The 13,989-nt window shown below is 53.4% G+C and overlaps 6 protein-coding genes across 6 annotated transcripts; 3 read left to right on the top strand and 3 right to left on the bottom strand.

The window, feature by feature from the left end:
- Positions 1-2: 2 nt before the first annotated feature.
- J4E83_005868 (uncharacterized protein) lies at positions 3-1,202 on the bottom strand (the record flags this gene model as incomplete). Its single annotated transcript, XM_049332784.1, has 1 exon — positions 3-1,202. The coding sequence occupies one exon, from the start codon at positions 1,200-1,202 to the stop codon at positions 3-5; it is 1,200 nt and encodes a 399-aa protein (XP_049188026.1).
- A 1,598-nt stretch (positions 1,203-2,800) lies between these two features.
- J4E83_005867 (uncharacterized protein) lies at positions 2,801-4,988 on the bottom strand (the record flags this gene model as incomplete). Its single annotated transcript, XM_049332783.1, has 2 exons — positions 2,801-4,622; positions 4,669-4,988. The coding sequence occupies 2 exons, from the start codon at positions 4,986-4,988 to the stop codon at positions 2,801-2,803; spliced, it is 2,142 nt and encodes a 713-aa protein (XP_049188025.1).
- A 2,630-nt stretch (positions 4,989-7,618) lies between these two features.
- On the top strand, positions 7,619-9,395 carry J4E83_005866 (uncharacterized protein; the record flags this gene model as incomplete). Its single annotated transcript, XM_049332782.1, has 4 exons — positions 7,619-7,933; positions 7,988-8,445; positions 8,495-8,778; positions 8,833-9,395. 4 exons carry the CDS (start codon positions 7,619-7,621, stop codon positions 9,393-9,395), a joined length of 1,620 nt encoding a protein of 539 aa, XP_049188024.1.
- A 378-nt stretch (positions 9,396-9,773) lies between these two features.
- On the bottom strand, positions 9,774-10,508 carry J4E83_005865 (uncharacterized protein; the record flags this gene model as incomplete). The annotated part of the gene is made up of 1 exon (XM_049332781.1): positions 9,774-10,508. One exon carries the CDS (start codon positions 10,506-10,508, stop codon positions 9,774-9,776), a length of 735 nt encoding a protein of 244 aa, XP_049188023.1.
- A 464-nt stretch (positions 10,509-10,972) lies between these two features.
- J4E83_005864 (uncharacterized protein) lies at positions 10,973-11,545 on the top strand (the record flags this gene model as incomplete). Its single annotated transcript, XM_049332780.1, has 1 exon — positions 10,973-11,545. The coding sequence occupies one exon, from the start codon at positions 10,973-10,975 to the stop codon at positions 11,543-11,545; it is 573 nt and encodes a 190-aa protein (XP_049188022.1).
- A 646-nt stretch (positions 11,546-12,191) lies between these two features.
- J4E83_005863 (uncharacterized protein) lies at positions 12,192-13,532 on the top strand (the record flags this gene model as incomplete). The annotated part of the gene is made up of 1 exon (XM_049332779.1): positions 12,192-13,532. One exon carries the CDS (start codon positions 12,192-12,194, stop codon positions 13,530-13,532), a length of 1,341 nt encoding a protein of 446 aa, XP_049188021.1.
- Between the last annotated feature and the right edge of the window lie 457 nt (positions 13,533-13,989).

The raw sequence follows: 13,989 nt of genomic DNA, 5'->3' as shown, positions 1-13,989 counted from the left end.
TCCTACTCGACCCACCTCCCCCTCTCAACATCCAATTGTACCCCCTCCTCCTTCAGCGCTCCCTCAAGCGCACCATGCCCCTTCCACCCATGCCCAATTCTCCCCGTACTGCTCAATCTCCCCAGATCCTTTCCGCTTTTCCTTCTGAAATAGGCTTTCTGGTCTTCCGTCGGCCCTTTCTTCTTCCACTGCCCTGTCTTTTTGTTGAACTGATATCCGTTGTACCAATCCTCTGTCAAAGCATCTGATCCATATTCCTCTAGCAGCAGTTCCTCATACGCATATGGGACTTTTACGTTTACGCCCTCGAGGGTTGATTGTCGGAGGGGAAAGATTTGGGTGTTGAGGTAGGCGTGGGTGTCTTTGACGTATAGTAATGTTTCGTCGTCGAAGGCGTCAGGATCGGATTCGTGGGCTGAGGGGTGGGTGCTGGAGTAGGGAGAGTTGGCGATGGAATTCTGTTCGGAGGCGGGTGCGACGTGGAGTGTTGTGATGTCAATATACAGCCCGTTGTTTACATCGATCCAGCGTATGTCGATGTGGTTGTAGATGTCTGATGTAGATTTGTTGGTGTAGTTTGGGTTTACCTCTATGAGGTATTTCTTGCCCTCTTTCCTAATGTCTTCTTCCCATGCCAGACGCTTCGAGCGCGTCTCTGCATCTTCGTCCTGATGCTCCAAGCCGTGCAGGATTCCTTTCTGCTTGACCTGACCCTCCTCGTTGTCTATTGCAAGTTCAAGCCCGAGTTCTCGAGCGTTGAACTGATGAATTGTCATGTTCCACCATGTACCCAATTCTCGTGCGCCGTCCTCTTCTACGAGGAAATCCAAGTCTTTATCCCACGGCATCAAGCTTCTTCCCCACCACCATCCTAGCAGGCATCCATGCATAATCCATGTTTGTACTCCAATCCTCTCCATCGTATCCGTGTACGCCTTCAACATGAGCCTGAGATGCCATATACGTTCTTGGAAGGGCACCTCGGAGGATGCGAAACGTCCATCGTAGTGGCTGTTGAATGTGGATTCGTAGAAATATTTGGTCGGCGCGTGCGCGTAGGTATGCCCATTGGAAAAGGAGTTGACCAGGGGCGTGAGGCCGCGGAATGAGCGGAAAGGTGTGCTGCGGCGTTCGAGAGGGAGAGAGGTGCCGAGATGCAAGAAGTGCGTGAGCAGAACCAAAAGTTCTAAAGGGAGTCTCATCGTGACTGGGGCCTTGTCGGTATGAAGCGCATTGTTCTACCGTCTCGTTATCGCGGGTCGGGGTATTGTCGATCCAATGTCGATGACGCTATAGTGGGAAAAGATGCATGTAGCCAAAGTGAAGCATAACAGCGCAATCGCAGAAGGGCCAAACGAGGTTTACCGACGAGACGATGGAGAGAGGGTCGCAACAACCCGTTATCGTGTTTCTACATGGCGAGCGCAGGAGCCGAATTCGATGATGGGCCGACGCGCAGAGCCAAGGACGATCAAGCACGCGCCAAGACCTCTCACTCGCCCACGCTGCCGGCCTCATTGTTCTAGCCCGCATGGATTTTCTGAGCCTAATCGGCTAGCGTGTCATTCACGGCTGCTGTGAATGTGGAGCTCGTTCAAGCCGATTGCGCGTTCGCAGTCTCGTTGTTACTAAAGGCGGCTACTCAAGCTGCATCCTGTGTCGTATGGTGTCGTTGCTATCTGAGGCTAAGGGAGTGCAAGTGCGGGCCAGCCACGTGAAAACGAAGTCTGGCAGGCTAGAGTACGCGTCCTCTAGGCCGGCACCGCACGTGCGATGCCGCATCGTAACCACACTTCTCGCTAGATATGGCGTACGAGACATTGATTGAAACACAGCTTTCCGGCGCTGGCCGTAGCATAGCACAGGATCCTCGTACAAAAACTTGATTGTGCTGTCGAGCGCTATTTGCCCAGTCGATCATCCCCGCTCTACCACTCAATGATGTGCAGGCACGATCCGACGCGCTATTAGCTGACGAAAGTGCGCTTCGGTCCGCCAAGAGACTCGGGTCCAGAGGAGAAAGAGACTCCATTATTTTGTTATGGTAACGCTAATGTACGGTCTTAAGAGCTGCATAAGGGCATGAAGCTTATAGTCAACTTCGTCGTCATCACGGTCGATCAATACGTTCAGGTGTCAAGACATTTGCGGGGTAAAAGGTGAGCAACTACCCATGAGTGCAGTTCACGAGATGAGGACCATAGTGTGTGATTATCAGTATTGCATTTCATAGTTCTACAACCACAACAAGTGACCAGCTTTAGGTTGGTTTACACCATAGGAATAAGTACCCAAGCACAAGTTTCCCGTCATCTACACATATCCACATGCGGCACCTCCAAACGTCCTGGTGAAGCTGGGCAAGGAAGAGACAATTTCGACCTCAGACCAGCCTGCCAACAATTTGATAGGGTTCCATCGCTCAGATCCAAACAAGCCCACTGAAAGAACGGACGCCGTTGAGTACGGCTAATTACACTTTCCACCGCTTTTGTTCGTGTGAAGTAAGTATACATTGAGAAAAATAAGACAATCCGGTGCTCGTGAACGCAATGCCGGAGAGACGAAATGGAAAGACAAGCTAAGAACTGTATGTTCATTCATAAGTAAAAACGCCGTCATACGCCGCCCGATGTTGAAACGCCACAATGGGAGAGTGAGCGCTGAATATGCGAAAGTCAGAAAATGAGGGAAGGAGAATCTATCAACAAGCACGTCTGCGGCGCCGGCAAACAGAGCGACAAACAAGGAAACCCAGAAAGCCAGCAATTAAAGGGGTATATTTGCGAAGCGTGGAAAGTCACTCAGATCCTTTTTCGTATTTGACGGGGTGGAAGAGCGTATTGCGCATGCATAACCGGCCGGTGCCGGCTTCCTCTTCTTGTGGGCCACCCTTGTCGTTCTCGCGAGAGCCGAGCCACCTTCGCCACCACTCGGATGAGAAGCCAGCATTGTAGTAAAAGCTGTTACCGAGCTGGTTGTGTTCACCCCAGCCGAAAACGCTGTCGGTCGGCTTAGGGGGCTTGTTGAAGGTGCCATCGAGGGCTTCGAGTGGCCAGTTGTGATCAAAGTACACGGGGTGTGCAGCATAGACGGCCTTCAGACCGTGGTGGAAAGCGACTGTTGGAGGCCACATTTCAGGGAACATGTGGTGCTTCATGAGGTATGTTTCGCGATGCATAAGATCCAATAGGCGTTTCGACAGACGCGAAACAGTAATGATAGCGCATCTCCGCGGGGGTTCCGGGAGCTCGAGATCGTAGCCTGTAACGTCGTCGCGGAAAACCCAGTTGGTCTTGGCCGGATCGAAGATTGGGTTGAATGTGATGATGTCGGCGTCCTCGCCGACACCCCACTCATAGTTGTCTTGCGAGTACGAGTGCGGGGGCTCGGTCTCGGGAGGGCTGGGAAGCATGCCAGTGTTTTCGAATTTGGGTGGGCCCCAGACAGGCTTCTCGTCGCTGTTGTAGAGCTCCTCCTCAACCATCTCGGTGAAGTTTTTCCAGGATCCGTGGAGCTCAGGAATGTAGTAGCGAGACGATCGCTCCCACAGACCTTTGCGAGGCTGCTTCTTGGCCCACTCGCCAATCTTGTTGTGGAACTCGTAGTAGTGGCCGCTGAGACGGAGATCCATCTCCCAGTTCCAGTAGAAGTCGTACTCTGGGCGAGCTTGCGCGAACCATTGCATTGCGAAGTGGGCGCTGCGGTAGACAGAGTGGACTGGGGCCTTGGCGTGGTTGTAGACGTTGTTGGGGAACGGCTCTGGGTAGTACATGCGCATCTGCTGCTCGGACCAGAGGGTCGCCATGCCCCAGAACTCTTTGGGGAGGTTGTCTTCGATGACCTTTTGGTAGATCTCTTCCGAGGACCAGATAGGGAGGCTATCGTCCTTGACATGGAGGAGGAAGTGCACATCGTACTCGCCTCCGGACTTCAGCGCGAGCTCGTTGATCATGGCGCGCAGAGTGAGGATCTGGTAGTCACTGTACTTGTAGCCGGTCCAGGTACGGAGAACGTAGGCGTGGCGTGGCACCTTCTTCTTGGCGGGTGCAGTCTCTTCGGTGGTGTTCTTCTTGAAGCGGTGGGCGTTCTTCTCGCGGCATCGCTTCATGGCGGACGCCCAGTTGACCTTACGGTAGTCGACCTTCTTCTCGTAGCTCCAGAGCTTGTCGGCACCGCCCTTTTCAGACTTGCCGTCCATGTCGAGGCCGCCCTCATCGCGGGAGTAGGAGTAGCCATAGGGGCCGAGACGACCGAAGCGCTCGAAACACTTCTTGTCGTCAAAGCCAATCTCCTCGTATGAACCAAAGAAGGGCGCAGTCATGTTCTGGGGGATGCCGGGGTAAGCATAAATGTCGGGGAGATCGATCTTCTCTTCCTCGTCGAGGTAGCACGTCTTGACCTCGTCGTGCTCCTTCAGGTACTCGGGCGAGTCAAACTTGTATGGATCGAAAGGCTGTAACTCCAGCGGCGGCTCCTTGTCCTCCTTGGACATGTGCGGCCACTTGGGCTTGATGTTGTCTTCCGGGTTGGGGCTTTGCGAGTACTTGACAAAGTCCTGCTCTGACACCCAGTCGCCGTAGGGAACAAGCGTGCGAACGCCGTTGAAGAAGCCATTTAACCTGACCAGTTAGCGTGCGAAAGGTTGAGTCGTGACTGGATGCTTACCGAGGGTAGTGTTCCCAGTGGTACTGTTTCCGCTCATCGCCTGTCCGTTGCTGTGCGTTCCACCTGTGTCTCCTGTAGATACCCGTGCCGAGCATCGAGGCCAGCAGCACTATCGTCACGGCGAGAGTGATGAGACGCGCGAACGAGAGTCGTGGGCGCTGCAGGCGGTTGGCCCAGGCGGGCTGGCGGTACTTGTTGCCCCATGACTTGCTGCTGAAGAGCGGCAGCGGTGACGAGGCCTGGCTGTCCTGGCCGGGCACCTTTTCGTAGTTGAAGCGCGTTCGGATGAACAGCTTGCCGGGATTGAATCGCGAGGCCATTGTCGAGATTGTGTGTGCGGATGTGCTGAGCAGCGTGTGGGTTGCCTATCGCATCTGCGGCGAGGCTGCGCAAAGGAGGTCGCTCGGCAAGTCGGGATGCAGGTGCGTGGTGTCAACTCGGCCGCGCGAGTGAGGTCGAGAGCAAAGCAGGCACGACACTTGGGACGACAGCGGAGAGTGAAACGAGTGACTGTCCTGGAGACGGAGGCAGGATTCTGGCGATGGCTTGGGCGTTGGGGAGAGAGCGCGGGCTGAGCAGGAGCGACCGACCCTTTTTCCCTCGTTGCTCGCCCCAGACAGCCTAGCGCTGCCTCGCACCTGCCGTCTACTGTAGCGCTAACTTACAAGGGTCAACCACCGACTTCTGGAGCACCACGGCGGGACTGTATAGGCTAGCCCACGCACCGGTGCCACTCCAAGACGTGCAGAACTCTCCAGATACTGCCCATTACAGCCGATCCGCCCCCTCCGCGTCTTCGCAGCGCTCCCAGCAGCGACGGCGTGAAGCCTCTGCGTTATCGTCGAGCGCAGCCCGCCACCAAATCAAATGGCGCCCAGCTATCAATTCACTCTATCGGGCCCTGCATGAGCCATGGCAAAGCGCACTATGCAACGGCCTGCCCTCCCGCCTCAACAACGTCGAGCGGAGCTTCTATTTTTTCTTGACGTCTTGCAACTCTTGACGTACTTGGCTGGGTCCTGCGATGGGTCCTCAATAATGCGACTCTGCACTTCCCCTGCCGCGACACACGCAGCTGAGCGAATGATGCGATCGCGACATGCTCAATTTCGCCGTTCCCTGACCCCTGGGCGTTCGCAGCGACAAGGTGGCGTTGTCTGTGATTGGCTTGGCCAGCGCCCCTAGGCTTGCATCCGACACCAGCATACGCGTCCTCTTCGAACGGCGCGGGCGGAACAGTCTAGGCTAAAAATACCTCCCCATCGAGCCACCGCGAAGTGGGCTCAGCTCAGCGAGGCGATGAGCGCAGTGGCAGGGACGCCTGGACAGTTAGCTGCTGATATAATATTGTTGCATTGCCTCCTCATATGCTGAAGCTGTCAATTTGCATGTCACCTGTCCATCGCCTGCAGTCAGTGGTGTTGAGCCATCTCGGCCCCTCTGACAGGCCCCACAGTTCCAATACTCTCTGCTGCTGCAGAACAAGGGCACAACTCCGCCGGAGCACATGGTATCCCACCCGATGACGTTGAACCGCGTGGATCCCGTCTGAGATGTAACCCTCTCCATGCGCACATCATCAGCACGCCGACCGGTCGTCGTTTCCAGGAGCAACAGCGCGGGCGCGTAAGCACCATGCCGAACTGTATTTTCGAGACACCAACTCCAAAACCTGGGGAGTATAGCTTGAGATGACAGCTCGTCGATGATTCCCGGTAACCGCGGCGAATAATACCGCCTATAGTACAGACATCGCGATGCAGTTTCGATAACATTCGATAACATGTGCGCACGTCCGCGATACCAACCACAACGCTACCGTCTGCACTTGGTCTCGGGATCAACTAGCCCGCTTTTCCAACACTTCCCCAAAGCGATTCTGGAACCGAGCGGAGGCCAATGCTCTACGACATCTAGCTCTTGGTGTTTTGTTCGACCGTCGAGAGCGATCGCATGTTGATCGCGTATCAGGCGCGGTAGTCGACTGGTAAGAGTGGCAGCTTCCAGGTGTGTGGGCACAACACGCTAGTTGGCAGAACGACCGCAGATCTTGCTTGCGTGTTTGAGGTGCAAGTGCAACTTGGGACTTGCGTGGCCCTTTACGCGTGCGCCTTTTCTGCAGGATCGAGCTTTGATCATGAGAACTAGTGGGGACTGTAGCAAGTTGCAGCGTTGTGCTAGCAGAACGCAGCGCCTCTTGGCTTGCGAAAAGGCGTATAGGACTATTGTATGCACGATAGCGGATAAGCATGACCAAGAAATCTTGTAGGCTTATGTCCAGGCGACACAAGTGCAACGCGATTGATGTAGATGTAGTGCGTAGTTGCAGAATGAAAAGAGGCCCAAGCAGGTCGATTTAACACCCGCATCGATGATGCGCGCTGTCTTGAAGGACAGTCGAAGAAGCAAGTTGCTCTGTCTCGTGGGCATATTGAAGGCGCGAGCCGCAAAAGACAAACATGTCATCGTCGATTTTATTAGTGTACCTCAATGTTGGGAATCTCTGTGAAACCGTTAGCCTGCCTGTGTCGTCTCATTGATTTCGCTCCATTTCATTTGCGCATCTGGAAGCGAACTTGGACCTATGTCTGGTCTATCAGTGAGTTGGGTCTGATCATCGCGAAACGCAGATTCTCCAACTTCAGGAGAAATTTCATAGATGGCTCACAGCCCATGGACGTCATTCGACGTATACTTCCTGGATGACGTACTTGTAAAAGAAGAAGATATTTGGTCGCGCAAAGCATAGTTAATGGCATTGCTCGGGTCTGCAGGCAGGTGAGTGCCTGGAAATGCTGCGAGGCTGCGCCGCCGACAAGCCAATCAAGTGGCACTGAACTCCGAACGGGCCTTCAAATCTCCGACGACCCTTCCACTTTCGACTCATCGCCGCAACCCCACGTTCGTGACTGGAGTATTGTAGCAAATACTTTCTATCACAACCGCAAAAATGCCTGGAACAAGGGGCCCTGTGCCCGTACCGCTCGAGACTAAAGGCCAAAATCTCACACAAGAAATTCTCGATCTCTTAGACACCAAGGAGCCTCTCCAGAGCAATGAAGACTTCCCCGCGATATCGCAGGCCGAAATCAAGGCTGCGCTGGACAGGCTAGCGAGTCGCTCCATGGTCCAATACAAATCACTGGACTCGGAAAAGGTCATTCTCACACCAGAGTCGGAAGGCATAGTAGCGGATGGCAGTCACGAATTCAGGGTCTGGCAGTATGTCAAGGAGAAGGAAAGAGTCCCAATCGCAGACCTACCTGTATGCATGCCATCATGGACCACATTTAGAATGAGCGACTGATACAACGCATAGAACGTCTTCGGAAAGGAAGTTGCGAGTGTAGGACAGGGCAATGGATTCAAGAACAAGTGGATAAAGAAGGACGGGAGCGACATCATCCTTCTCCAGACCGAAGAGCCGAAAGATCTCAACCGCGAACTCCTTCAAGGCATTAAAGACACCCAATCCCTCGACGACGCCAAGCTCCTCGCTCAGCTGAAGAAGAAGAAGCTCGTCACCGTTACGAAAGTCATCACATACACCATCACAAAGGGGCCCAAGTACGCGAAGGAAATACCAGTAGAACACACAGACTTGACTGTGGAGCTACTCACGAACGATGCCTGGAAGACCGCCAACTTCAAGCCCTACAACTTCGCTGCGCTCGGCGCAAACCAAGATTCTGGCGCATTACATCCCCTGAACAAGGTCAGGCAAGAGTTCAGGAATATCTTCTTCTCACAAGGTTTCGTCGAGATGCCTACAGGACAGTACGTATTGACCCAGATATAATGATCGCATGCGACTCACACTCTCTAGCTACGTCGACACCGGTTTCTGGAACTTCGACGCGCTCTTCGTACCACAGCAACATCCCGCCCGCGACATGCAGGACACCTTCTTCGTTTCATATCCACCAAAAGCCGACAAGCCGCGGTTAGACCCTGCGAACGAAACGACGATGGACCGCATGGAGGCTGGATCAAAACGTCTCTTCTCCACACCCGAGAGCGAGAAGAAGGAAAAGAAGCCCCGAGACTTTGAGAAGTACTGGCAAGACGTCAAGAAGGTCCACCAAGAAGGCGCTTTTGGCTCGATAGGATGTTCGTGGTTTCCAGATCCCCTGTTCAATGTGGACCTATACTAATATTGTACAGACCGATACCCATGGGAAGAGGATGAATCCCTCCGCCTTGTCCTCCGCACGCACACAACCGCAGTCTCAACATGGGCTCTCCACCGTCTCGCCGAAGACCCACGCCCCGCCCGCTACTTCTCCATCGACCGCGTCTTCCGTAACGAAACCGTCGACGCAACCCATCTCGCCGAGTTCCACCAGATCGAAGGTGTCATCGCAGACTTTGGCCTCACACTAGGCGGTCTCATGCGCTTCCTCGAAGACTTCTTCGCCAACATGGGCCTGACAAATCTCCGCTTCAAACCCGCTTTCAACCCTTACACCGAGCCCAGTATGGAGATCTTCGGCTTCCACGTCGGTCTCGACAAGTGGATCGAGATTGGCAACAGTGGCATGTTCAGGCCAGAGATGTTGGAGCCTATGGGTCTGCCCAAGGATATGCGCGTCTACGGATTCGGACTCAGTCTGGAGAGACCAACGATGATGAAGTATGGCGTTTCGAATATCAGAGAGCTGCTGGGTCACAAGGTGGATCTGAGCTGGATTCGGGAACAGCCAGCTGTGCGCTTTGACAAGGAGTAGGGGGGTGGACGGAAAGAAAGTAGACGATGCGCATGACTGTAACGATAGAACGTACTCTGTGCAAATAATATCCAAATCAAGATCAAAATGGCTGTTGAGAGATGAATTTGAGGGATGAGTTCATTGTTGCTACTTTACAGAGTATTTACTATCCCCTGTGCCAACTTCTCCGGCCATTGATTGACTGGCAACACCTCGGCGCTGGGCACTTGGATCTTTTGAGAAGCATCTCGCTTCGTCGTGCCGCGACTTACCCATCACGATGGCTTCCGCCCATGTGAGCTTCGCGCTTTTTCTGCGCACTGGTATCGACCCTCGTCGCAGCCTCTGTGTTTATGATCCCCTAACATCATCGTATTCGCCCCTAAGCCAGAAGTCTCACTCCTTCTCCAAACTACTCTTAATATCCTCCTCAACCATCTTATTCCTCGCACCCTTATAAATCCAACTCTCCTCCTGCTTATCACCACCCCACTTGTTCTTTGCCCATATTAATCCGTCCTGACCCAGCCCAAATCCAGCCCCAACAAACAGACCCAACCGAATCGTTCTCGCAGCTGTCGAAACAGGGAACTGATGCCACGCACTCCACAATCCACCCGTAACCATACCTGCTAGCCCACTCGAAATGAAATCCCTACTCCCCGCTATCCCCTTATTTATCCTCCGCATGTCCAATTCATCCACACCCTCCATCTCCTCCATTGTACGTCCCGCGCTCCATGTACCCCGGAACACATCTAGACTCTCTTCCACGATGAAGAATACTGATGACCAGGCTGCGATGTATGCGCCTTTTCTTAAACCTTCGACGATGCCGAACCGCCATTTATAGTAGTTCTTCGACTTGTGGTACAGGTACCAGCCCGGATTTGAGATGGGCAGGCGGTGCGCGTTTTCGGCGCGGAAGCGCAGGGAGGCCATGTGACCGGCGTTTAGGGAGCCGAGTGTGAAGCCCGAGAGGAAGGAAAGCGAGGTGGTGAGGAGGAGGCGCCGGTCGAAGGGCATGCCTAGGCGGGGTGCGTAAGGGAGGGGTTGTGTAGGCCGTTGGGGTGGTGTCGCGAGCATTTCTGGGGGTGGCATCGTGGATGATGTGGGCGGCGTTATCGCCATTGTCGAATTGTGGTGCCCTTGGGCGCGGTACACAGTCGTAGTTGCGATGCTAATGTAATCGTTGGGTGAGGTTTGCGACGGGTGCGGAGGTGGTGCGGAGATGCCTCGAGTCCGATTTCGTCAGACTTCCGAGCGCGCGCTGAGTTTGCGGGTGATACACTAGACACACTTTACTGAATGCGCTTAAGAAGATCCAGAGAGCAAGTGAGTCTCGTGGTATACGGGCTGGATTAGATATCTGCTGAGGTGAAGGTCGAGGAAGCTCGTGAGCTCGACTCGCCAAGATTTCTAGCAAGGGTTCAGGTCGCGCCTTCCTCCCCGCGATCCCCTCCATTGATTAGCAACAACGCGTCTCTTCCACCCAAACACTACAGCGTCACTCGCAGATACCTTTCTATTCCCTTTGAACGCGCACAATACACGTCCAACGACTATACCCTATCCTATCCCACCGCCACATCACGATGGCGACACCTTCACCGCAGACCTGGACTCTTCGTCTCAAGGCGCACAAGACCACCGTCATCCTACACGTCGACCCTCTACACACTTTCGACACGATCAAGACATACCTCTACGACGCTCTACAAGAAACCGACTTCAAGAACCCCGAAACCGGCGAGTCGATACCACTGCCTCCATCCGCGTCAGACATTCAGCTCGGCCGGCCAGTGAACATCAACGACGCAAACGAGGGTTTCGAATTAGGAGAATGGGAATACAACATGGGCGAAGAGGAAGAGGAGGGCGGCAAGGGTAAAGGCAAAGCGAAAGCCAGTGGGAGCGCCAACGGAGCGAAAGCAGGCACAGCGAATGTCAAGCAATGTCCCAAGGGCGCTGGGCTGAAGGACGGCGCTGTCTTAGCCTTCCGGTGGCCTGGCGACGGTAACTGGGATGGTGAAGAGGAGCTTGACGTTGATGACGGACGACCTGGAAAGGCTGGAGACATGTGGGGTGTCAAGCTGGCGAGCTTTGAAGATGCGTACGGTGTTGAGAACGCAACGGATGTGGGTGGTAGACCGGAATTTGAGGGCTAAGCGGACACGAATCTCCATTGGTATATATTGTTGGCCGTAAGAAGAGACCCGTACCCGCGAATTTGCTACGCTTCGGACCATCTGGAACAGCCACGGACGGCAGAACTGTCGCTCCCATGGTTTCGGCATGGAGCATTTCAAAGGGACCTCAAACTGAAACGTCGCCCAGCGAAGAATGACGGAAGGTTCCGCGAAGTCGCGGGACAGTAGACACTGAGAGGGGGAAAGAGCCGTGTCGAATGAGAGGAATCATGACCGCAACAGACAGTTCAGTGCACGTTATCAGGGTGTGCGATGCGATCACAGTGCAACGAACACGACGAAGAACCTGGATGAGTATCCAGTGGTTATTTAGCCAGGAGTGGAAGACAGAACATCTGACAGAATGGGCAAAGCTTACAGTCCATGTCGTCGTATCATATCATACTCCCTAATTACGTGGCTGTCGTGTGCTGTGCCGCAATTTCACATAACCTGAGAGCGCGCTACATCACGAATAGTTTAGTTAGCTACAACCGGACCGACCCAGTGTCTTGGGCATATACATACGTTGCTCTCCTGACACTTCAGTCACAACCTCGTCTACCGTTACCCATCTCTTAATCTTTTTACCTATCATTACCCACACCTACCCCCGGCCGCAGAGATGATGCTCTACGATGCACTGGCTCAGGAAGAGGCAGAGCAGATGTATGAGGCTTGGAAGAAAAGACTTGACGCTGCACAGAAAGAGATCGTTGACTTCGTCGTCAAAGAGGTTGGAAGTGATGTGGTTGGAGAGTTTGGTGGCTATATGGAAGGGTCCTACAACATTTGCCTGGTCGTCAAGCTCAACACAAAGCCTACATATCTGATTCGCTTTCCCCAGCCGGGGACAACAGCTACATATTTCTTGGACGAGAAAGTTCGGAACGAAGTCCAAGTCATGGACTTCCTACGCGGAACCACGATTCCTCTACCGAAAGTATGCAGTTGGGGTCTTACTAGTGAGAGCCCGTCACAGCTCGGCCCGTACATCATAATGGAGTATATCGAAGGAAGACCATTAACCGACGAATTGAAACGACGTATAAAGACCGATGAAGGTGTCGAGATGGATCTTTGGAGAGACTTGGGCAACCCAATAGTTCTTCATGCCTACAGCCAGATATGTGACTATCTGCTGCAAATACATCAGCTTGGTTTCAGTGCTGCAGGTGCTATAAGAAGGAGCAGCTCAGATCAGTGGGTTGCTAGCGAGCGGCCTGTCACCGACAACATGAATATTTTAGCAAGGAACATTCTGAACTACCCAACCGAATACTTCTCCACTACAAGCATCTCATCTCCAAAGGCCTACTTTGAGCAGATCGCCGATCAGCACCTAGCTCATCTTCACACCCAACGAAACGCCGTGGAGAACCGTGAAGATGCTAGAAGATGTTTCATCGCTCGCCATCGCCTAAAACAATCTATCGACCAATATCTGTCTACCGACACCGAAACGAGCCCTTTCAAGTTATACTGCTGGGACCTTCGCCCGTCTAATATCCTCGTAAACGACGATCTGAACGTCAAAGCTGTCCTGGACTTCGAATTCTGTAACGCACTGCCCGCGCAATTCGCCCATGACCCACCGTGGTGGCTTACTATCTTGCGACCAACCACATGGATCGACAATGACTTCCATTTTGGTGCCTTAAAAGACAGACTTGAGCCCCACATCGAACAGTTTCTGCAGGTTATGGAGAAGAAAGAGAAGGAGATGGGTGGAACTGTAGTACCACTGTCCGCTCGCATGCGCGATTCGTGGACTTCCAACAGATTCTGGTTCAATGCCGCGATGCAAGATAGCTGGAGCATTGATGCTGTGTATTGGGCTGCGTTACATAAATCGGGTGATGAGGTGCTGGATGATGATCTGAAGGACGAGATGGAGGCGTTTGTGGAGATGAAGATGAAGCAGTTAGAGGCATATAACGCAGAATGTGAGGCACGTGGTATTTGAGGTCGAGAGAGTATGCCGGGGTGCTTCACGATACCGAGTTTGATGTAGCCGATACAACTCGGCTCTTCGTTAGTCTCATCGTCTAGAATTCGATCCCCGCATCCCAGCTTCCATCAAACTTGCTGTTTAAATTTAAGGTGCGGGCCGGGAAGCGTTCTGAAGTCCCCCATGACCTTTCTGTTACACTAGTTATCGTAACTACCTAGGTAGGTTAGCATGTTTCCGGTCATCCCGACAGCGAGCCAATGGCGAAGTTGACGATTTAGAGGACTACGATGGATGCGGCAAGCGACCGAAGCGCTTTACATTGTTCAGTAATAGTTTGTGTAAGAGATGGACGCACTATAGTAATTGGTGCCCGGAGCGGGTCGATGCATCTGACGGAGCAATGTTCCACGAATCTGGGGTACGGTACTTGGGGGCTACATGGGTATGAGCCGGACGTGCTAATGCTTTG

The sequence above is a fragment of the Alternaria metachromatica genome (assembly GCF_023757995.1).
Source record: "Alternaria metachromatica strain BMP 0045 chromosome Unknown scaffold_12, whole genome shotgun sequence".
NCBI classification, from domain to species: Eukaryota; Fungi; Ascomycota; class Dothideomycetes; order Pleosporales; family Pleosporaceae; genus Alternaria; species Alternaria metachromatica.
This window is presented reverse-complemented; position numbering and strand designations above follow the sequence as displayed.